Raw genomic sequence first — 21,154 nt, 5'->3', positions numbered from 1 at the left:
CTCCAGGTAGTTACAGCCCCTCTGCACCAAAACTCCCTAATCCTTTTGTTCTTGTTGTCGTTGTTTATTAACCCTTAGTCAGACTTGCTAATGCATACTTTTAGTCCAGCAAAAGAAAACAGATCTCTGTGAGTTTGAGACCAGCCTGGTCTACATAGTGAATTCCAGGACAGCCAAGTCTACATACTGCGATCCTGTTCCCCGAAAAACAAAACAAACAACAGCAGGGAAAAAACATCAAACTCAGGTTGATGGTAAACAGTTTTATTGTTTTGTTTTTCAAGACAGGGTTTTTCTGTGTATCAGTCCTGGAATTCACTCTGTAGACCAGGCTGGCCTCGAACTCACTGAGATCTACCTGCCTCTGCCTTCTAAGTGCTGGGATTAAGGGCGTGGATGTGCCGCCACTGCCCGTCTGGTAAACGCCTTTAATCTCAGCACTGGAGAGGCAGAGAAGCAAGGAGAATCTCTGTGAATTTGAGACCAGCCTGGAATACACAGTGAGCTCCAGGACAGCCAAGACAACATAGAGACCCTTCTTAAAAACCAAAAACCATTCGAGACCAGCCTGGACTACCAAGCGAGTTCCAGGACAGCCTCCAAAGCCACAGAGAAACCCTGTCTCGAAAAACCAAAAAAAAAAAAAAAAACCCAAACCAACCAACCAAGCAAACAAAAAAGCCAACAAAGAGACACATGTGGTGAGGTTTGCAGGTCACCCAGTGCAACATAGTGACACCTTGTCTCAAAAAGACCAAAGGGTATAGGCGAAACCATCAAAGGTTAGTATATGTGTTACACGCCTGTAATTCATACACTGGCAGGAGGATAGCAAGTTCACTTCCAGCCCAAACTACATAGTGATACATACACACCCCTCTTTTTTGGGGTCATCCCACTGTAGCCCAAGGTGGCCGAGAACTCACTGAAAAGTCCAGAGTCGCCTTCCTCTTGAAGCTTCCAGGCCTTATCAAAAGGAAAGGGGAGGAGGAGGAGGAGGAAATGTTCATCTTCTTCACAGAACAGTATTTATACAAAGTATCAGATATTTTCTATCAGGGAGCATTGAATCTATGTATCCACAAAGTATCTATGAATTACAAGTTAAGAACCTTTACTACAGCAGGGCCAGCCAGAAGGCAGAAGATGCTTGCCACTTGTGCTACCAGAATAGAATCCTCAGTTTTCATATGATGGAAGTAGAGAACTGACTCCTACAAATTGTCCTGTGACCTCCATGTACACACATACAATAAGCAAACAAATAAATACATGCAAAAAAGAATCTTTGCCAGGTCTGGTGGCAAAGGGCATTAACCCCAGCACTCCTGAGGCAGAGGCAGGCAATCTCTGAATTCCAGGACAGCCAGGGCTACACAATGAGACCCTGTCTCAATAAATAATTAATTTAAGAAAGAGGAGCTGCAGAGATGGCTGAAGGATTAAGAGCATTGCCTGCTGTTCCAAAGGGCGAGGGGTCAATTCACAGCACCCATAAGATAGTTAGCGATAGTCTGTACCTGAGATTCTGATGCCTTCTTCTGGTACAAGGTACAACACAACATGTGGTGCATAGACTTACATGCAGGCAAAACATTCAAACACATAAAATAAAAATTAATAAATCCTGGGCTGGACACATGGCTCAGTGCTTAAGAGCACTTGTTGCTCTTGCAGAGGACCTAAATTGAACTCCCAGCACCCACATGGGAGATCACAAACATCCATAGCTTCAGTTCCAGACTAGTTGATGCCCTCTTCTCTCCTCCAAAGGTGCCAGACATGCATGTAGTGCACACATGTACATGCAAGCAAACACTCATATACATAAAAATAAAGTAAATAAATCTAAAAATTTTAAATTAATTTTGCTTGTTGAGACAGGGTTTCTTTGTATCGCCCTGGCTGTCCTGGAGCTCACTCTGTAGACCAGGCTGACCTCAGACTCACAGAGATCCACCTGCCCCTGTCTCCTGAGTGCTGCGATTAAAGGCCTGTGCCACCACCACCCAGCAATTAATCTTTTTTAAATTAAAAATAAATTTTAGAGCCGGGCAGTGGTGGCGCACGCCTTTAATCCCAGCACTCGGGAGGCAGAGGCAGGCGGATCTCTGTGAGTTCTAGGCCAGCCTGGTCTACAGAGTGAGTTCCAGGACAGCCTCCAAAACAATACAGAGAAACCCTGTCTCGAAAAACCAAAAAAATAAAAAATAAAAAAAATAAATTTTAAAGCCAGATGGTGGTGGGGTACACCTTTAATCCCAGCACTCCGGAGGCAGAAACAGGTGGATCACTGTAAATTCAAGGCCAGTCTGGTCTATAGAGCAAGATCCAGGACAGGCTCCAAAGCTACACAGAGAAACCCTGTCTGACAAAATCCAAAAATAAATAAATTTTAAAAAGAACCTTTACTATAGTGAGAGGCACCTACTGTGTCACATGCTTTAGACAGTATCCTCTTTAATCCACACTCCCCATGATTTAGGGACTGTTAGTGTCTCCATTTTCTGGATGAGGAAGCTGATTTATTTCCTTTCTTTCTTTCTTTCTTTCTTTCTTTCTTTCTTTCTTTCTTTCCTTTGAGACAGGTCTCTCTATGTAGTCCTAGCTGTCTGTCCTAGAGCTTGCTATGTAGACGACAGAGTCACAGAGATTCTCCTGCCTTTGCTTCTCCAGTGCTGGGATTAAGGATGTGCGCCACCACACCTGGCTCTAGGAAGCTGATTTTCAAAGAGTGAACCCTTAGCAGTAGGGCCACTGGAGGAGGAGAATTGCAAAAGCCTGCCTTAAAAATATAATCTGATTGGGTAGAGGCAAATGTACTGGATGTGGTGACTTTAGATTTAACTCTGAAGGTCTTTAAAACCAGATATAGCAGTTGAGTGTAGTGGTACACGCCTGTAATCCCAACACTTGAGACTGGAGGTGAAAGATCAGGATTCCAGATCATCATCAGCTACATGGTAAATGTGAGACTTTGTTTGAAAAAAATTGGAACAACTTCTGGTTCACAGAAAGGTAGAGTTAGTTCCTTCTGCTTAATATTGCTGTGAACCTGAAACTGCTCCAATTCACTCCCTCTGCCTCTCCTCATCTCACCCTAGAGTGGTACATTTTGTTACAATTGATGAATTCATGTTCTACATTGGTACATCATTAACACCCTAAGTACAGAGGGCTTTTTTAAAAAAAGGGACAAAAATAATAGAAAAATGCAGCCAGGCATGGTGGCACATGCATTTAGTTCCAACACTCCAAAGGCAGAGACAATCGGATCTCTGAGTTGGAGGCCACCCTAGTGAGTTCCAGCACAGCCAAGGCTACACAGAGAAACCCTGTCTCAAAACCATGAAGTGGCAATGAACCTAGAGTCTCCTATTCTCACCAGCACTGTTACCCTTTGATTCCCCTGGCAATTCAGGTTTGATGGTGCCAGTATTCTAGATTTTGGTCATTCTATAAGGAGATCCTTCTCTAAGTTAGGCAGTGGTTAAATCAGTCCAAGAATAAGCACACATGTATCCAGTGTGGCTAGTATAGATTAATAGATCAATAGATTTTGAATCCTAAATGCTATGGATAGCGTTTGAAGACTTTTGAGGTATTTACCTCTGTAATAGTTAAAATGGTGGCCTCCAACAGCCGGGCATTGGTGGCGCACGCCTTTAATCCCAGCACTTGGGAGGCAGAGGCAGGCGGATCCCTGTGAGTTCGAGGCCAGCCTGGTCTACAAGAGCTAGTTCCAGGACAGCCTCCAAAGCCACAGAGAAACCCTGTCTTGAAAAAACCAAAAAAAAAAAAAATGGTGGCCTCCAAAAAGATATGTGCATTCGGAATTTGTGGTTTTCTTTGGCAAAAAGGGTTTTTTTAAGAGTATGATTAAGGTAAGGATCGCAGATCAAACATGCTGGCACTTCCTTGTAATCCCAGTACTTTAGGAGGTAGAGACATAGAAATCAGACGTTCCAGGCCAGCCTCATTGTATACCACGTTTGGAGCCAGCCTGAGTTCATGAGACCCTGTTTCAACATCACCACTACTACCTTTCCCAGAAAAGAGGGAAGTAATAAATTGACCAAGATGGAAAGAGGATAGTTCAAGGGCACTTTACTAAAGAGATGCTTTTAAAGCAGAATCTGAAAAAAAATGAGTGTAATTTTACCAGAGAGAAAATGGATTAGCAAATCAGGCTTAGGAAAAAAGCAGCTGGCTGGTTCCTACCTTTGTACAACTGTGTTTTGGAGAATCTCCACATCTATGCTGTAGAACTCATTACAGTATATTGTATTATTTATATGTTCCCCACTTATCTATGAGCTTCTAAAATGATGACATCTTATTTGTCTTATGTTCTCAGAACATAAACACTGTACCCAGCACATATTAAAGACACAATAAATGTTGGCTGGATAAACAATTTCAGTAAATGGCTTCTCTAATCAACCCTGTGCTTTGAGGGAAGGTAAATCTAGCCACAGAATGAAGGATGGCCTGGAGAGCAGAGGCTCTTTAGAAAGGGGACCAGTTTGTGGGTTACAGGAATAATCATGACTAAAGGTAATGAGAGGCTGATTTAACACAGTGACTGTGGTAACAGAAAAGAGGAAACTGCTGGGAGAAATACCACAGAAACAGGCTGATTGGATTCTCAGCATGAGAGAGAAGGGGGACATGAGGAGGATCCTGAGGTTTCAAGTCTGGCAGGTGATGATACTATTAACCAGGACAAGGAAGACAGGAAGAGAAGCAGATTTGCAGGGAGCAGGGGAGCCTGAAGCTAGTACTGTTGTTCTTCCATTTCAGAAGCTAGCTCTCACCAGTGTCAACAGGGACCAAGCTCCGGCAGCAGCTAGGAGTGGCTATTCTAGTTTAGATTAGGTCAGAGGAAAGACAGCTATATGTGTGCTCACATGAATCAAGTCACTATTTCCCATCCTCCCAAGACTACAGAACTTTGACAGAGGTTTAAGGGTGACTTAGTCAAGGAAGGATCACAACACAGGATGGGGGTGTTCAGACCCTCCACTCTAAAAGATAACTTAGAAGAGAAGGTGATTGGGAGGAGGGTGTGTGGTGGGGGTGGGTGTTCAGTAGATCCTTCCTGAACTTAGGTGACCTGAAGATTCTTGACTCTGTGACACTGTTGTTGATCATCTATTAATCTTGACCTAACATCACCTTACAGGAGAACCCAATCTCCCAGAGGACTTAGTCTTTGTCACTGAACCCATTTACCAACCCCCCTCTACTGCCGTGGTTTCTAAGGTTCTTTCCACCGGAAGCTACGACAAAAGGAAATGTATGGGTGGGGAGGGGTTGTGGGAGAGTGGTTCAGGGTTCTGACACAGACTACACCCAGAGAAAGAAGAGCAAGCGCCATGTTGAAACCCTTATTGCCATCTAGATCCTTCTTACTCCTTCAGCTGCTCCTGCTAGGGGTAGGGTGCAGCTCCAAGGTTCTCATGCCCAGTGAGAATGAAGACACCAAAGCTGGTAGGAAATCTAGGACCAGAGGGGGTTGTTGAGAGGAGAAAGGCAATGGGGAAAGGGCTTTATGGAGGAAATCTGGAGCCTGATCGTGGCCATTTAAAGCCGTGAAAGAGTTGAGTGGGGCGGGCACAGGGAAGGGCTCTCTGTCTCCCTCTGCTTCTTCTGACCAAGATTTCTTTTCTTCCACTCCACTATTCATTTGGTTCTCAAACTTAGATTTCTTCCATGGACACACCAGTGTTCCTACTCTGCCCCTCCCAGAGGTTCAATGTTTTGTGTTCAATGTCGAGTATATGAATTGCACTTGGAATAGCAGTTCTGAGCTCCAGCCCACCAACCTGACTCTGCACTACAGGTATGAGAAGGGAGAGTGGGTAGCACAGGAAAGAAAAGAAGGTAGGATAGCTGAGACAGACTGCATGGGAATCAAAGAAGAGGGTAGCCAGCTTCTCAGGCACCCTACTAGTTTCTCATGGGATAAGTTGTCAGTTCAGATGAAATGCGGCTAGGTTATGGATGTACACAGTACCCACATTTGCCCCATCATTCTTCCTTGTAATCCTTCTCTAGGTACCAGAGATCTGATAATAAATTCCGGGAGTGTGGCCACTATCTGTTCTCAGAAGAGATTACTTCTGGGTGTCAGATACAAAAAGAGGAGATCCAGCTCTACCAGACATTTGTCATTCAACTCCAGGATCCCCGGAGACCCCAGAGGCAAGCTGAACAGAAGCTAAACCTACAGAATCTTGGTAATCAGGAGAGAAGAGACCAAGAGGCCAGGGAGCTTGAGGGCACTGGACATTAAATCTTTTTCTTTCCTCACTGTTGGTCATGGGCAGAAGGGAGAAGATAGGGGCGTGGGATGGGGAAGGGAGGAGGAATAAGGGGAATTACCTCCAAGATCCTGACTTGTCTAGGCCAGGGCAATGACCACACGCACACATATCTCCAGTGATCCCCTGGGCTCCGGAGAATCTAACACTTTACAACCTGAGTGAATCCCAGCTAGAGCTGAGCTGGAAAAGCAGATATGCAGAACACTGTTTACAACACTTGGTGCAGTACCGGAGCGACAGAGATCGAAGCTGGACGGTAAGTGACTTGAGGAATGGATGCAGTAGCTAATGCCAAGCAAGAGAGGAGAAAGGATTCAACTAGCCAGATGGAAGGATTCAACTAGCCAGATAGAAGGATTCAACTATCCAGATGGAAGGACCTAATACCCGGCCCCAGGTCTCTGCCTCCAAGTTCCTCTGTCTATACTTTCATTTCTTTTCCTTTCTTTCTTTTTCTTTGAGATAGGGTTTCTCTGTACTGTTTTAGAGGCTGTCCTGGAATTCACTCTGTAGACCAGGCTGGCCTAGAACTCACAGAGATCCGCCTGCCTCTGCCTCCCGAGTGCTGGGATTAAAGGCGTGCGCCACTACCGCCCAGCTCATTTCTTTTTCTGTCATCTCCAGTGAGCTTTCACTCTGGCTCTCCCACCCATCCTCTTCCTGATGCAGACATGAAGCAAGGCAGTGAGTGGATCTGCAGGGGAGATCCACTTCTGAGTTAAGTTAGAGAAGGGAGCAGTGCATTGTGAGTAGCCAGGAAAGGAGAGAAGTAGAACTGGGAGGAACCAGAACCAGTTTTTTGTTTTGTTTTTCCCAGAATGGGAAAGAACCAGAAGTTTGAAGAATCAGAAGATGACACTGAGTTATACACAAGAATGTTTCCATTCTGTCTTCCTTTAAAGATAACCATTTTCCCCACACCCTTCTCCCCAGGAACAAATAGTGGATCAGAACCCTAGATTTTCCTTGCCTAGTGTGGATGGACAGAAACTGTACACATTCCGGGTTCGGAGCCGCTTTAATCCACTCTGTGGAAGTGCTCAACGCTGGAGTAAATGGAGCCAACCTGTTCACTGGGGGAGTCATACTGCAAACGGTAAAGTGGTCCAAATACATGACCCCTAAATCGTGAACCAAGTACCCCAACCTTTGTAACACACTACCATCATTATTTGCTTTATCTCTCTATTCCCAAGCCTCTACCTCCACCCACTGTTCAAATTCAATCACTATGAAGCAGGGTTTTCTATGTAGGATGAGAAGGGGTGCAGCCAAAATAGGAGAGTGGATCCCCAAGGTGGCCAAAGGGTGCTCAAGGAGAATATGGAATGTGTAGGCAGTATCTATAACATTCCATAGAGTCTGCACAGTGGAGATGACCTTGGATCTGGACTGACCTCTTTGACTTGGATTATTCATCTGCAAAATGTAGATAAACACTGTTCCTCCCTCTCATGAGATGTATGGAAAGTAAGCATAAGGAGTGTGTTTGGCATGGTGCCTGGCATCCATGTCTTATGAGTGCCACAAATGCAGGGTTCATTTTCCTTTCATTTTTTTTTTCTACAGAGAATCCTTCTGTGTTTGCACTGGAAGCTGTGCTCATCCCGGTTGGCTCCATGGGACTGATTATTACCCTGATCTTTGTGTATTGCTGGCTAGAACGGTGAGATTTCAGGGAGCCCTTAAAATGAGGTGGGGTGGCAGGGTTATTTCAAAATCTCCAGTGGTAGATCATCAAGAGCTATGATGAGGGCGTTGAAAGGAAGCTATAGGTTCCACACTGGCCAATTGGATGAAGGGTAATAAAGGAGCTTTAATTTAATACTTCTGCTCCCCTCTTTCTCTCTGCTTCAGAGCAATGCCTCGAATTCCCACCATCAAGAATCTAGAGGATCTGGTTACTGAATACCACGGGAACTTTTCGGTAAGAGCACTGCCATACACATATTGCAGTCTATCAACAGCCAACTGCCAGCTAGCAAGACAGACTGTGAGGGGGGCTGAGCGGAGGGAGGAGGGGGCTTACACTACCAGGATGTGGCTGACCAAAGGGAGGGTGGGCTAGGCAGAGAAACAGAGCAAAAGAGATTGTGTGATGCAGATGGAAACTGGTATTAGGCACCCTGGAGCCTGGTAACCCTTCTGTAATCACAATGGTTGCAGAGTTGTGAGAGCTCCTTTGACTGGAGCCTGAGTCTTTTGCTTCCTGCCCCTCATTGACCTCTGACCTGGAGATATCTGTCTTTAGGCCTGGAGTGGTGTGTCTAAAGGGCTGACTGAGAGTCTGCAGCCAGACTACAGCGAACGATTCTGCCACGTCAGTGAGATTCCTCCCAAAGGAGGGGCCCTAGGAGACGGGCCAGGAGGTTCTCCTTGCAGTCTGCATACCCTCTACTGGCCTCCCCCATGTTATTCTCTGAAGCCTGAAGCCTGAAGCCTAAGCCTCAATCCCTTGATGATGGAATCTCAGGGTCCTATAGCTCTAAGAGATGCTAACTTTCCCCTGCTCATCTTGACAATCTGGATCCAATGCCCATTGCCTCCCTCAGTGGCTAATTTTCAATTTCATGCCCCATGTAACTGCTCCTCCATTCAATATGCTCTACTTGAGAAATGCTCCTTGCCCCCTTTCCCTGCTCAAGCCCCACCCTCACCCCCAAGTCTGTTACCTTCCCCTGCTTTTGGGGACAGTCTAACCCTGTAGCCCTGGGTGGCTGGGTACTCACTGTGAAGGCTGCTAAGTTAGCCCATAACTCATAGGCAATCCTCCTGCCTCAGCCTCCAGAGGGTTTGGGTTATCGGCATGTACCACCATGCCCACCACTGCCCTTCTCTTTCACAGGATCCTCCCTCCCTTTTCCCATCTACCATTCAATTGTTCCTGAACCAATGAGAAATAAAGTTTCTACCAATGATCATCAGGAATGGCTGTTGTGGGGTTGGGAAGCAGGGGAAACAGAGTTGGGAGGAATGGTTTGAGGGTAGGAAAAAGGAGTAGTAGGGTCATACTGCAGAATGAAGAGCACCGCAAATGAACTAAAGGAAATACTGCTCTGGTAACTCACTTTTCCCTGGTAAATTTCTATGTTCACTCCAGGGGCCAGTTTAGAGTCGTATGTGCTGTGTTGTTCCAATTCCTACAAGCTCTTTTACAGATCCCACCCAGTGTCTTCTCTCGGCTTACTCCGCCTTCTACTGTATGCATCACTTTCTGACATCACAATCCTTCAACTACAGCCTCAGGCTCCACCCATAGAGATGCTGACCCTTCCCAACTGCCAAAAGCTCTCTCCTGTCTGCCTAGGCTGGGCCTCCTTCAACTTATGAGATACATCTGCCCCTTTGGTCATCTAAACCTATGGGCACCCTCAGGCCCCCAGGGGCACTAGAACACCTGCTTTCTGCATGAGTCACCTGGGGATCTTTGAAGAGTGAGATGATCTTGATAGCATGTTTATCTACATCAAACATGGAGGTGAGGGGCAGCACAGAGCAAGTCTGGGCAGGGACTTGGGGAGGGTTGAGGATAGCAGAGATCACAGAGGAGATGGAAGCAGAGAAGGGCCTGCATACCTCCATCCCATCTCTTCTCAGATAATCAAGAGTTTCTGGTCAATACCAATTGCTCTGTTCTCCTGTTGCTACATTACATCCGAAAGAAAATGGGGTTGCGTAAAACAAGTAAGTGGTTTGGGGAGGAATATGGGTGACTGAAGGTCAGAAGCAATGGGCTGCCTCCAGCCTCTAAACTTTTCTCCCAGCAAGAAGAGTTATCCTCATATCCCTGAACCTTTTTCAAACCCATTCTGTAGAAGACCACTGGCCCTGTTTACTCATGTTCTCTATTCTGTTGTTGTTTTTGCTTTTCAAGACTGGGTTTCTCTATGTATCTTTGGTTGTTCTCGAACTCACTCTGTAGACCAGACTGGCCTGGAACTCACAGAGACCCACCTGCCTCTGCCTCTGCAGTGCTGTGATTAAAGGCGTGAGCTACCATGCCCAGTTTTGTTCTCTGTTCTGACTTGTCCCAATTATCCTAGGCACCATTGATTTGTGTGATGAAACTGGGACCATGAAGTTACTTTTCCTGTCAAAGACACCCGGAGACTATGCCACCAAATTCCTTACAGCTCGAAATACCTACTACGTTTGTAAAGTGGAACGTGGAGCACCAGGTAGAGGCTTGGGGGTACTCTCCATAGAGTTCCTCAAGATGGATTCTGAAACTTGTCCTTAAAATAAGGCAGCTCTCTCTTGTAATCCCAGCATTCAGGGAACTGAGGCAGGAGGAATGTAAATTCAAAGACAGCCTGGGCTTCATAGCAAGATCACCACCACCACCGAACACAAAGCAGGGCTAGGGTGTAGCCCAGTTGGCAGGGTGCTCACCTAGCATTCATGAAGTTCTGGGTTCCATCCCCAGCACTGCATAAAATTGAGTGTGGTGGGGCTTGCCTATAATCCTAGCAATTGGGAGGTGGAGACAGGAGGGTCAGAAGTTTAAGGTCATCTTTAACTGTATAGCAACTTTGAGGACTGCCTGGGTTGCATAAGACCCTGTCTCAAAATAAATAAATATGTTCTTTTTTTCCAAGACGGGATTTCTCTGTGTAACAGCTCCGTCTGTTCTGAAACTCACTCTGTAGACCAGACTAGGCTTAAGATTCACAGAGATCTACCTGTCTCTGCCTCCCGAGTGCTGGGTTAAAGGTGTGTGCCACCACCACCACCCAACAGAAATACATTCTTAGAAACTGAGGTAAGGAGGATTGAGAGTTGGAGGCCATCTTGGGCTACATAGCAAGACACTGCCTCAGGAAACACCCACAAGGTAGAGCCAGGAACATTAGGGGTTCAAAGAAAACTTGGGCTATATGAGATCCTATCTCAAGAACCCCCCAAAACACACTTAACAGATCCAAATTGATCCGGTGGTGGCTCATGCCTTTAATCCCAGCACTCAGGAGGCAGAGGCAGGTGGATCTCTGTGAGTTGGAGACCATCCTGGTCTACAAGAGCTAGTTCCAGGACAGTCTCCAAAGCCACGGAGAAACCCTGCCTTGAAAAACCAAAAACCAAACAAACAAAAACCAGATCCAAATTGACCATGTCTAGTCAGCTCAAAGAAAGGCACTGTTTTGGTGGCACTAGGTTAGGTTCATATATACCATGTGACCCTACTTCATCCTAGGGTTCATGTAGGTCTATGCCAAAGGGGAGGGAAAAAGTTCACCAGCTCAAGAAAGTATTTAGTGTTAGGATTCTGAAATCTTGGGCTTCAAAAAGGCAGAGATTTGGTATATATCAGGAACTGGAAATAGCTCAACACTATATATGTTTACAGGTACCAGGATTGAGAATTCCTACAAAGCTGTCGTGCCCCTCTTGAAGAATCCAGACCCCGAACTAGTTGGTAAGGCATGTGGTGGTGGGGGGCGTGGGAAGTTGTATAGCTGTGTGCTGGGCATAGTGCCATACACTGGTGGTAACCCCTGTACTCAAGGGGATTTTGAAGTAAAGACAGCCTAGGCTGAATGCGAAGGACTCTTCTCAGAGAGGGTAAGGTAGGGGTAGGACTAGCATGGTGGGGTAGGTGGCATCATAGGAGTCAAGGAAAAGGGGAACAAGGGTCTAGGTAAACTTTCGGGGGTGTCTAGTTTAAATTAAGTGAACAATATATGTCTTCCTTTCCCACTTCATTATCATCGTCTCAGTTTCCCAATCACCCTCTCATCATTTCTGTCTTAGGCCATGTTACTCTGACTGATCAACTGAACGATCAGATGAGTTTTGTCTCTGTTGTTCTTCAGCAGTGATGGTGCCTTTTATTGTTTTCTAGAGTCCCTGCGCACACAATGTGACTTCCTGGAGAGGAGCAGAATAAAGATGCTTAGAACTCTAGAAGCTAAGAGATTGGCAGCCATGGAATCCTCTTTAAATCTCACAGCAAGAGCCTCCAAGAGTAGTGGAACCCAGCAGATCTCTGGCCCAAGCAGCCAACAGAAGGTCCGTGCACTGCTGACCCCCAAGAATTTCCTTTCTAACCCTGATGTCTATGTTCTCCCTCAGTTAGCCCTAGACAGTGGAAACCTTCCCTGCAGAGCCTCTACATTAATAGATTTATTTTTCTTTTCTAGTCCAAATCTGGACGATCCGATGAAGATGGGCCACCTCCCACCCGAAGACCATTCTATAAGACTAGAGCAGACTTTCTCAAGAGACATCGTTAACTCAATAAAGAGACCAAGTGAGAGCAGCAACTACCAGGGGAGAGCATGAAATTACTGGAATTTAACGTGAGGTTTCTTTTTTTCTAGAAAGACTCCTTCTCCCAGTATCTGCACAAAGGCTTCAGTAGGTTGCAGGCACCAGGGAGGCTGAGGGTGGACCCGAGCAACAACAGAGGGCTGGAGTGAGCACTTGGGGTTGGGGGGGAGAGACTGTGAAGTCTGGTTACTAGACTTTTAGTACAATGAGCCTTTGAGGGCCCGAGAAGGGGGTGGGGTCTTCTCAAACCAGACTACCTCCCCTCGAGGGAGGCCTATCTTGCAGCCGCCTACTCCTGCTGGGGTTAGGTGTCCCTCCCCCACCACACTCCCTTACCTCCCAGGCTGAAATTCCCCCACCTCCCAGCCTGTAGGCAGTCCCTCCCACCCGCCCTTCAAGTAACTGCCCTTCGCCTTTCCGTCTCCCTCCCTCCCCTATATTGAAGGGGGGGCAGCAAGGCAGCAGAAACCAGAAACCAGATCTGATTATAGACATTTATTGAACTCATTTATTGATTTGACACACTTCCCCACTCCAATCTAGCACATGATACAATCTGGGTAGGCTAGGCGCTGACACAGGAAATGATGGGAACCCACAGCAGGGGTGGGGGAGGGGACAATGCAAAGGGCGCTGGGGGAGGGACTGCTTGGGGGCTGGGGTGGAGGAGCCCCAGATGGCCTCTCTGGCAGGTGCTAGTAAACCTGATCCACATTCCCCCCATCCCTGCTCATTTCCCAGACCCTCAGCCAAACTCCCCAAGCTCCCCCCTTCCCTGTTCCTCTCCACAGCCCTGTCTGCCACCACACAAGTCTCCCACATAACCCTGGCAGTCCATGACTGGGAAGAAGGGCAGGGACAGCTGTCCCAAGCCTTGAACAGGGAGGTCTCTGTACCTAACTTTACTACTCTAAATCCTTCCTTCTTTCAGGCCCCTCCCAGGCCCCAAGCCAATTCCAGGCCTTGGATGCTCTCTGGTAGCACTAACCCGCACTGCTCAAACAAGAGTGTGCATGCCCCGCAACAGCACGCTCTTCTAAGCACGCAGTGCAGGGGCCTGGCTTTGGATTCTTTTCTTAAACTCTAACCTATGTCTGCATAGAGCTTTTTCTAGACCTGGTCCAAGAGCGAAGGTTTCTCTCCAGTCACTTTTGCTGCCTACCTCTCCCCAAGCTTCCTGTGTCTGTCTCCCTCCTAGAATCTGTAGTGTTTGTATCACGTCACTATGACAAAGCCTTCAGAAAGAAAAAGAGCATTCTCCCATTACTAGCACCTCACCACTGTTAAAAATCTCTATATTTGTGTTTATATTTCTTTAAAAGTTTATAAAAAGCCTGTCTGTTATCTGCTTCTTTCCAAAAGTGATTTGGCCTGGTGAGCCAGTCCAGTGCTCAAAACTTGGCCCTTCTAGGTCCCCCGGCCCCCCACCCCCCACCCACTGCATAAAAACCCAGGCCTGACCGAGCCTGGTCAGCTCTAGTAAGACTCTACAAAAAAAATAATAATCCTGCTCCCAAAGGCAGGGGTAATAAGGCCACTGGTGACTTCACATTTCTAATAGCATTGCTGGCCCCTGCTACAAGGCCTTGGAGGTGGAAATGGGGAAATCAATGATGGCTCCTGAGAAAGGGCCATAATTACCCCCTAATTGGCACAGTGAGAATAATCCCTCTTCCCTCCTTCCTCCCATCACCCTCTTCCACAATCCCCACATGCCATAGCTCTATCTTTATAATTTTCTGAACACTCATGTATGTGACCACCCAACCCAGGCTCTAAAGCAGGGTCCCAAACTTCTGGGGAGGGCTCAAGGAGAAAGAGTAGATAAGGGCAGGCCTGGCTCCACCTCTGAAGCAGGGGACAAAGCTTCTGGCTGTGACTCAGGGATCTGTGGGGAAAAATGGAGAACACGATAAAAAGATTCATTTGGGGCACCATCCAGACTTATACCGAGCAGAGGCACTCCCTCCCCACACAAAGCTCCCCCTTCTGTGATGAGGAGCTGCTGGGAAATCCCACTTAGAAGGGATGCTATTCTAATATGACATGCTCCCTCCGACTCCCCAGTAACTCCTGTTACCAGCTATAAGGTTCTCTCTAGCTCAGATCATAGAACTAGCAGAGCATTCATATACAGAGAAGATGTAGTGATCAGGGGGTGCTATACCTGGCTCAAAGTTGAAGTCCAGTCCCTCACCACCATCCATGAGGTCACTGATGATGTTATCCATGTCGCACTCCAGGTTCTCCATATACATATCAAGATCTAGATCCTGAGGCATTCTGTCATGGCTGGTAGCTTCAGTAGGAGACGCGAGCACAGGGGTTCCCAGGACCTTAGGAATCTGAGGAGCACCTCCCATGATTGGAGGTGGTGCCATCACAGAAAGGTTGGGAACCAGGTTGCTGGGACCTGGACCCTCTAGCGGCTTAGGACATAGGCTAACTCCAGTAGCCAGCTTGCTAGAGGAAGGCATTCCTCCTAGTAACAGAAGTGTGGGAGCCTGAGACAGAATAGGATCTACCTGGGTCATGAGAACATCAGCAGGAGGTGGTGGTGTATCAGAGGTGAGCAAGGCCTCTAGAGACTGGGAGCTTGAGTAGCACCCTTCTCCTGCTGACAGGGGCCCGTCTATTGGGCCAAAAAGGGAGGCACCATAGCTATGTAATGGGCCACCAAGCCCAGGATGTTGCAAAGAGAAGCCAGAGAGACTGCTCCTAGACAGCAGGGAATGGGGAGACGCAAGATTGAGCCCATCCAGCATCTCTAGATCTTCACTGAGGGTGGGAGGAACACCCCCTGAGTAGCTGCTGGCCGAGGCTGGCAATTCCTCTTCTGCTAGCACCTCAGACTCTGGCCCCATTGGGGACAGCCGGGTGCTGACAGTGCTAGCATTTGAACTGCTTCGTGGACGGAAGGTGGTCCACAGATCAGCTTCTTCCCGATTTCGAGAACAAGGGCTGCTTGACCACTTGGCAAAGTGGCCTAGAGGGCTCCTTGGAGTGGCACCTTCAGGTGGAGCTGGCAGGACAGATGGTTTCTTCTTGGGGCCTTTGCTGCGACCCCGGAGCAGCTTGCTGCTGCTATCCATGGAGGCAGCCCTGCGGCGGGGTGCCTTGCCACCCTTGCCACCCTCAGGATTCAGCATCCACCAAGAGCTCTTGCCAGTGGCCTCATTGTGAACCTTGATGAACTTGCTGTGCAAGGACAGGTTGTGACGGATGGAATTCTGGATGGGACAGAGGTGTAGAAAAGGGGCGTGAGATATGTATTGGGGAGGGTGGCCAGCAGTCTAATCTGAGGGGAGACTGGGACAAAGCAGAAGACTCAAAAGTCAAATCCAGGGAGGAAACCAGAATGTGGCAGGGAAAAGAAATTATACACAGTTACCAAGCTCAGTGTCTCCCCCAGACTTCTCACAGGGTGACAAAGTAACAACATACTTCCCAGGGAGAGCTACTATCTACTCTAGAAAAGCTCCCCCCAAATCTCTGGATGCAGTTTTGGGTTCGTAGGCATGGGGGAGTACTTGTCCTAGAAGAACTAGGCTCAGATGGGAAAAAGCATTCCATAGCACCATTCCTTTCCTGATGTACAGGCTTGGGTGGAGAATACAGGAGGGTGGCCATACCAGCCCAGGAATGACCTGTCCCTGGGTCAGTTCTCTAAATAGGCTAGGGGCTAGAAGGTCAGTACAGAGGGTACTCCATTCTTCACTATACCTTTAGGCCAGCCAGATAACTCTCTAAGATTGGATCTCAAGTCAAGTTTTTAATTCTAGCACTTGGACGGCAGAGGCAGGTAGATCTCGGTGAGTTTCAGGCCAGTCTGGTCTACAGAGTGAGTTCCTGGAAAGGTTTCAAAGCTACACAGAGAAAACCTGTCTCAAAACAAAAAACAAAACAAACAAACAAACAAAAACAAACCGGGCATTGGTGGCACACGCCTTAATCCCAGCACTCGGGAGGCAGAGGCAGGCAGATCTCTGTGAGTTCGAGGCCAGTCTGGTCTACAGAGTGAGTTCCAGGACAGCCTCCAAAACAATACAGAGAAACCCTGTCTCGAAAAACCAAAAAAGGATTCCATTCTTATTTCTGCCAATTGGGACATACTCAATACTTTCATGAGGTGTAATTTCTCTGTCCCCTTTTCCTAGGGAGACATTTCCTTCTCTAAATTCTACTGGGGGCCAAGCTTAAATCCTATGCCTTTTAAATAAAGTTTGCTTATCTTCCATAGCCAAATTTCTTATAGAATTTTGTATCTGTTTCCCACAGTTTTACCCAATCTATATGGCATGGTTTATGGTTTCATATAATTAGTCTTGTCAACTGTAAGTACTAAAGGCACAGACAATGCCCTCCAGTCCCACTGTTCCCAACAGTGCCCCCTCAGAGCACCAAGGCCACAGCATATCAAGTACACAATACATAGTCGATACTTGTCCAACTGGTAGGTAGCCCCTAGATGTCTATAGTGAGGTTTTCCTTGAAGCTCTGTCAGCTCTTGGGTGCCTTGGGTATTGGGACCTACCTATTATTTATTATTCTTCACTGGTGACATTTAGATAAATATACCTCCCCCACCCCAAGTAGTCCAGGGTGCAAGATGGAGGCTGACACTTCTTGAGTCTCTGATTCTGCCCCACCTCCCATTGCTTCCCTACCTGCTTCCCAGTTTTCCCCCCTGGAAGTCTAAGAATCTGAGCATGATCTCTCTACCGTAAAGGTCAGGAGGAAGCTGATAGGAGCATGATAGGAACCCCAAAGAAACTGAGGCTCTAGACATCGAGAAACCATTTCTATCTGAATGGTAAAAGGGCAACCTGTGTCTTGAAGAGCATGGCTGGACCGGCTTCTTGTGCAGGGTCCTTTCTCGAAAGACTTCCTTGCCTCCCTGAGCCCATCCATCCACCTAGGGCTCTTAGTGACTGAGCACCATTGTGTCTTCTAGTTTCCTCCCTTCTCTTTCTCTAATTGTGGATTTACTGAGTGTGTGTGTGTGTGTGTGTGTGTGTGTGTGTGTGTGTGTGTGTGTGGTGCTGGGGGTCAAGCCCAGAGACTCACATATGCTGTGCAAAGGATTAACTACTGACCTCTACTTCCATCCACATCCCCTCTCCCGAAGGTCTTGGAACAAGCAAGTAGGTCAGTTTCCAGGTGCCTAGAACTGTTTGAGGTGGGGGGGGGAGGGGCTGATAAACTGCTCACTTAAAGCCACCTAACTTAAGCGTTCTTGTTCAAGTGAGTGCCGCCCCCTGGTGGGGTGGGAGTGACCTTGGCACAATACCAGGGAAGTATTCCTGCTGGGGGCTTTGGAAGCTCTAGACCCCTTCTGACTAGGTTTGGCAATGAAAGCAAGCCAGGCTTTCCTTAGAGAAACATGATCTGCAGCAAAACTTGCATTCAAGTCTTCACCCTGATAGTAGGCTAAGTACCTAACCTCCAGTGCCTTAATTTCCTCATAATGTAGACTCTCAGAACTGCCACGAAGACTAACAAAAATGAAAAAAATCTTAACATTATTTCATGGTTATAGATTCAGCTTAGTGGCAACCGCACTGCCCTGGGTTCAGTTCCCAGAACCAAAAGGGGAAAAAAGAGGATTTCATAAACTATAAAGGCTGTGTTAAGCGTAAATCATAAGGAGGGACTACTCCCACAGTATAACAAGCAACTCGTGGTCATTCTACCCTGGAAAATCAACTTAAGGGAAAAGAAAAACAGCTGTGCAGGCTGGGTCCAAGGAGGGGAGCTCTTTGTGAGCTTGAGATTGTGGCATGGCAGTCTACCCAGAAATAGTGCCAAGGGTCTCGGTCAGCTGTCCCATCTTCTGCTCTGTCTGGCCCCTACGCATACGGCAGATCTGCTCCCTGACTAATCTCTACATGAAGATCCTCTGTTCATTCTGTCCTCTGTACTTGGTACACCCACCAATCCTAACTACCTACAGAGATACAAGGCATTGCTATGCTTGAACTCTTCGATTCCTTCGTTTTGTGATTAGTCTCTATTACTCTGGCAAATTTTTCGGTTATCGTTTGAGATCTTCCGAGTTTCTTCTAGAAGACCAAGAGAACTGCCAACCTGGACTCTAAAAATCAGAGTTCTATGATACCTCTTTTCTCAAGAGTAGTATTCCCCAGCAACAAAGACTTTCGCCAAGAGTTTGGATAGCTCCTTGCAAGGAAGAATTTTTTATAGTAGAAGGTAAAATGAGGCAGATAGCAGTTCACAACCTTTTCCCCTAGTGCACAATATCAGCTGCCTTTCCTCATGGATAGCAACCACTTTTTCCCCCCTTTCATCGCCCACTCCCTCTTGGGCAGAGTAACAGTTCCTGTTCACTGAGGTATTGGGAGGCGAGCAGGGAATCCGAGTAATCCCGCAGGAATGGGCCAAAAGGTGTTGGGTGGGAGAGGAGGGAGGAGGGAAGGCTAGGTGCGGGTGGAGAATCCACACAGTTCCTGCTGTACATAGGATAAAGACTTCTCTGTGGGAATAAATGTTTGGAGCAGTTCAAGCCAAAGTGCTGAGTAGCGAGTAGAGAATTCGATTTTCCTCAGAGCAGGGACAGTGTCTTATTCATCGCTGATCCTCCCGCTTCAAGCTCTGAGTGTGGCATATACTATGTACTAAGTCAATGTTTGTCTAACTGAGGATTGAAGGTGGATCTTTGGGCTTCCCAATGGAGTGGAGAAGCGATAATGGGGCCCCCTGGAGTGAGACTAACCAGAGGGGTCCAAAAGGGTGGATGGAGTGAAGGCAAGGGACTCATACTTACTTTCCATCCTGCCGAGCTGTTGCTGTCACCCTTGTCCTTGAAGTAGGGCACTGTACGGACCATCCATTCGTAGATCTGGGCAAGTGTCAGCCGCTTCTCCGGGGCGCTTTCAATGGCCTGGCTGATGAGTTCTGCATATGACTGATTTCCCCAGGCATTCCGGCGGGAGCCTCCCTTCCGAGGACCTGTTACAGCCCCCAGGATTCCCGGCTGGGGCCCCCCTGCCGGCTCTGGGAGCCGAGAGGGCAACAGGATGGGTTCGGAGTGTCCCTCCGAGTGTACCTTCTGTCCCAGACCTGGCTCCACCTCGGACGGTTCGGGTGGCTCCGTAGCGAGCTCTGGTCGAGGAAGGGGCCAGGTGCAGGATCGTGGACGGCTCTGGGGTTCGAAGTCGGGATCGAGATCTATGATCGCGGCAGCCTCTGTGGCTGACTTCTTATTCTCTGGATCCATACGTGGAGCTGAACCTCTGCAGCTCAACGTTCAGTGGAGCCTGCCACCATCCCTCACCATGCCTCCCCCCAGGGGGGAAGCAACGAGGGCCAGGAGGCACATTCCTACCAGTTCTCAGAAAGTCACGAACTTCTCCCCCGTCTCGGGATTCTAGACCCCAAAGTGTCCCACTCAGTTCTCCGATCTCCTGCCTGACTACAGGCTGCAGCCTCAGAGCGATACTCTGAGGCACCACCTGTAACCTCCGCCTAGCGAAGGCACTTTCTGCACCCTCTCACTCAGCTTCCTGCTCTTTTAAACCTGAGGCACCATATCCCCTCATACATTGCGCTCCCATCACCGAACGTCTCAGCGAAGTTCCCTCCCCCTTTTAAGTTGCTGCCCCCCGGACACTCCTCCCAAATTTCCCCCACCCGGATCGCTGCCCTCCCCCACGCCCCGCTCCCCCGGCGTCACTTGTCCCTCCCCTGGCTCCCCCTCCCCCCGCTTCTTCCCTCCAGGTCACTCTTGATAGAGTCAAGGATTCCGCGGTCCCAGCCTCCCTTTTTCCCTGCATAGAATCCCCTATCGAACCCCCCCCACCCCCCGGCCCCCGGGTTTCCCTTTTGTTTTGCTCCAAGCAGCAGCCCCCGCCTGACGTCTCTGTTTACCACTCTCCAGGGCAGCCATCTGCGCACGCGCCTCGAGAGCCACTTGGGAAACCGAGTTCTTCAGTCGTGCCACCCAGGTCGGGCTCGAGGACTACATCTCCCGTCCTACCTTGCGATTAGGAGTCCGATATCGGCAGCAAGACCGAGGCGCGTGGCAGGATATGGGGAGGTGGAACTTTAATGATTAGAGGTCGTCCCGTACTCGCTTTCTTTTCTCAAAAATCATTTCCCTTACTCCTTCTCTTACCACGCGCTAACTCGAGTTTCGGGATCGCCCAAGTGACGATTTTGAGAGATGCTAGACGTCCCTGTCTTCAGTTAAGAAAGCAAAATGAAAAGTATTGTCCCTATAAAAAGCAGGAAGAGTATCAATAAGTAGGGAACTAATTAGAAAATAAGATACATTCACGATGAGGAATTGAGTGGGGAACTTGTACAACATAACAAATGGTGTTAACTGATGGTAGTATCCTCCCCTAGCCTTTCCACCCTCCAAGTGCAGTTCACAGACATCTTAAGCCTGTTTACTCTGTCGGTTCTGCGGGCCTCCTCTGAAATACTGATATTCTCCTTTTTCCGATCTGCAACAGCTTCTCATTCAACAGATCCCTAACTGAACTTTTTCAGAAATCCCTTCTTGGACCCACACCCTTACCCTCTAGCTACTC

General features: G+C 47.9%; 3 protein-coding genes across 4 annotated transcripts; 2 read left to right on the top strand and 1 right to left on the bottom strand.

Moving 5' to 3' along the window:
* The first annotated feature begins 5,335 nt into the window (after positions 1 to 5,335).
* On the top strand, positions 5,336 to 9,250 carry Il2rg (interleukin 2 receptor subunit gamma). Of its 2 annotated transcripts, XM_005081186.4 has the most exons (8): positions 5,336 to 5,493; positions 5,707 to 5,845; positions 6,061 to 6,242; positions 6,446 to 6,585; positions 7,263 to 7,425; positions 7,899 to 7,995; positions 8,187 to 8,256; positions 8,581 to 9,250. In XM_005081186.4, exons 1-8 carry the CDS (start codon positions 5,379 to 5,381, stop codon positions 8,764 to 8,766), a joined length of 1,092 nt encoding a protein of 363 aa, XP_005081243.1. In that variant the 5' UTR covers positions 5,336 to 5,378; the 3' UTR covers positions 8,767 to 9,250. The 2 variants fall into 2 exon arrangements, with proteins under 2 accessions (XP_005081243.1, XP_012976780.1); XM_013121326.3 differs by lacking the exon at positions 8,581 to 9,250 and having other exon boundaries at positions 7,263 to 7,321; positions 8,187 to 8,237.
* Positions 9,251 to 9,393: 143 nt separating this feature from the next.
* On the top strand, positions 9,394 to 12,592 carry CUNHXorf65 (chromosome unknown CXorf65 homolog). Its single transcript, XM_005081185.4, has 6 exons — positions 9,394 to 9,807; positions 9,927 to 10,013; positions 10,373 to 10,507; positions 11,677 to 11,745; positions 12,172 to 12,338; positions 12,470 to 12,592. The coding sequence occupies exons 1-6, from the start codon at positions 9,783 to 9,785 to the stop codon at positions 12,560 to 12,562; spliced, it is 576 nt and encodes a 191-aa protein (XP_005081242.1). The 5' UTR covers positions 9,394 to 9,782; the 3' UTR covers positions 12,563 to 12,592.
* A 487-nt stretch (positions 12,593 to 13,079) lies between these two features.
* Foxo4 (forkhead box O4) lies at positions 13,080 to 20,223 on the bottom strand. Its single transcript, XM_005081184.4, has 3 exons — positions 19,384 to 20,223; positions 14,767 to 15,829; positions 13,080 to 14,487 (listed from the first exon to the last, which is right to left on the bottom strand). Exons 1-3 carry the CDS (start codon positions 19,834 to 19,836, stop codon positions 14,480 to 14,482), a joined length of 1,524 nt encoding a protein of 507 aa, XP_005081241.1. The 5' UTR covers positions 19,837 to 20,223; the 3' UTR covers positions 13,080 to 14,479.
* Positions 20,224 to 21,154: the final 931 nt, after the last annotated feature.

Source organism: Mesocricetus auratus, unplaced genomic scaffold (genome assembly GCF_017639785.1).
Source record: "Mesocricetus auratus isolate SY011 unplaced genomic scaffold, BCM_Maur_2.0 Super-Scaffold_100003, whole genome shotgun sequence".
Taxonomy (NCBI): domain Eukaryota; kingdom Metazoa; phylum Chordata; class Mammalia; order Rodentia; family Cricetidae; genus Mesocricetus; species Mesocricetus auratus.
The sequence above is the reverse complement of the archived record's forward strand: the minus strand, read 5'-3'. Positions and strand labels throughout refer to the sequence as shown.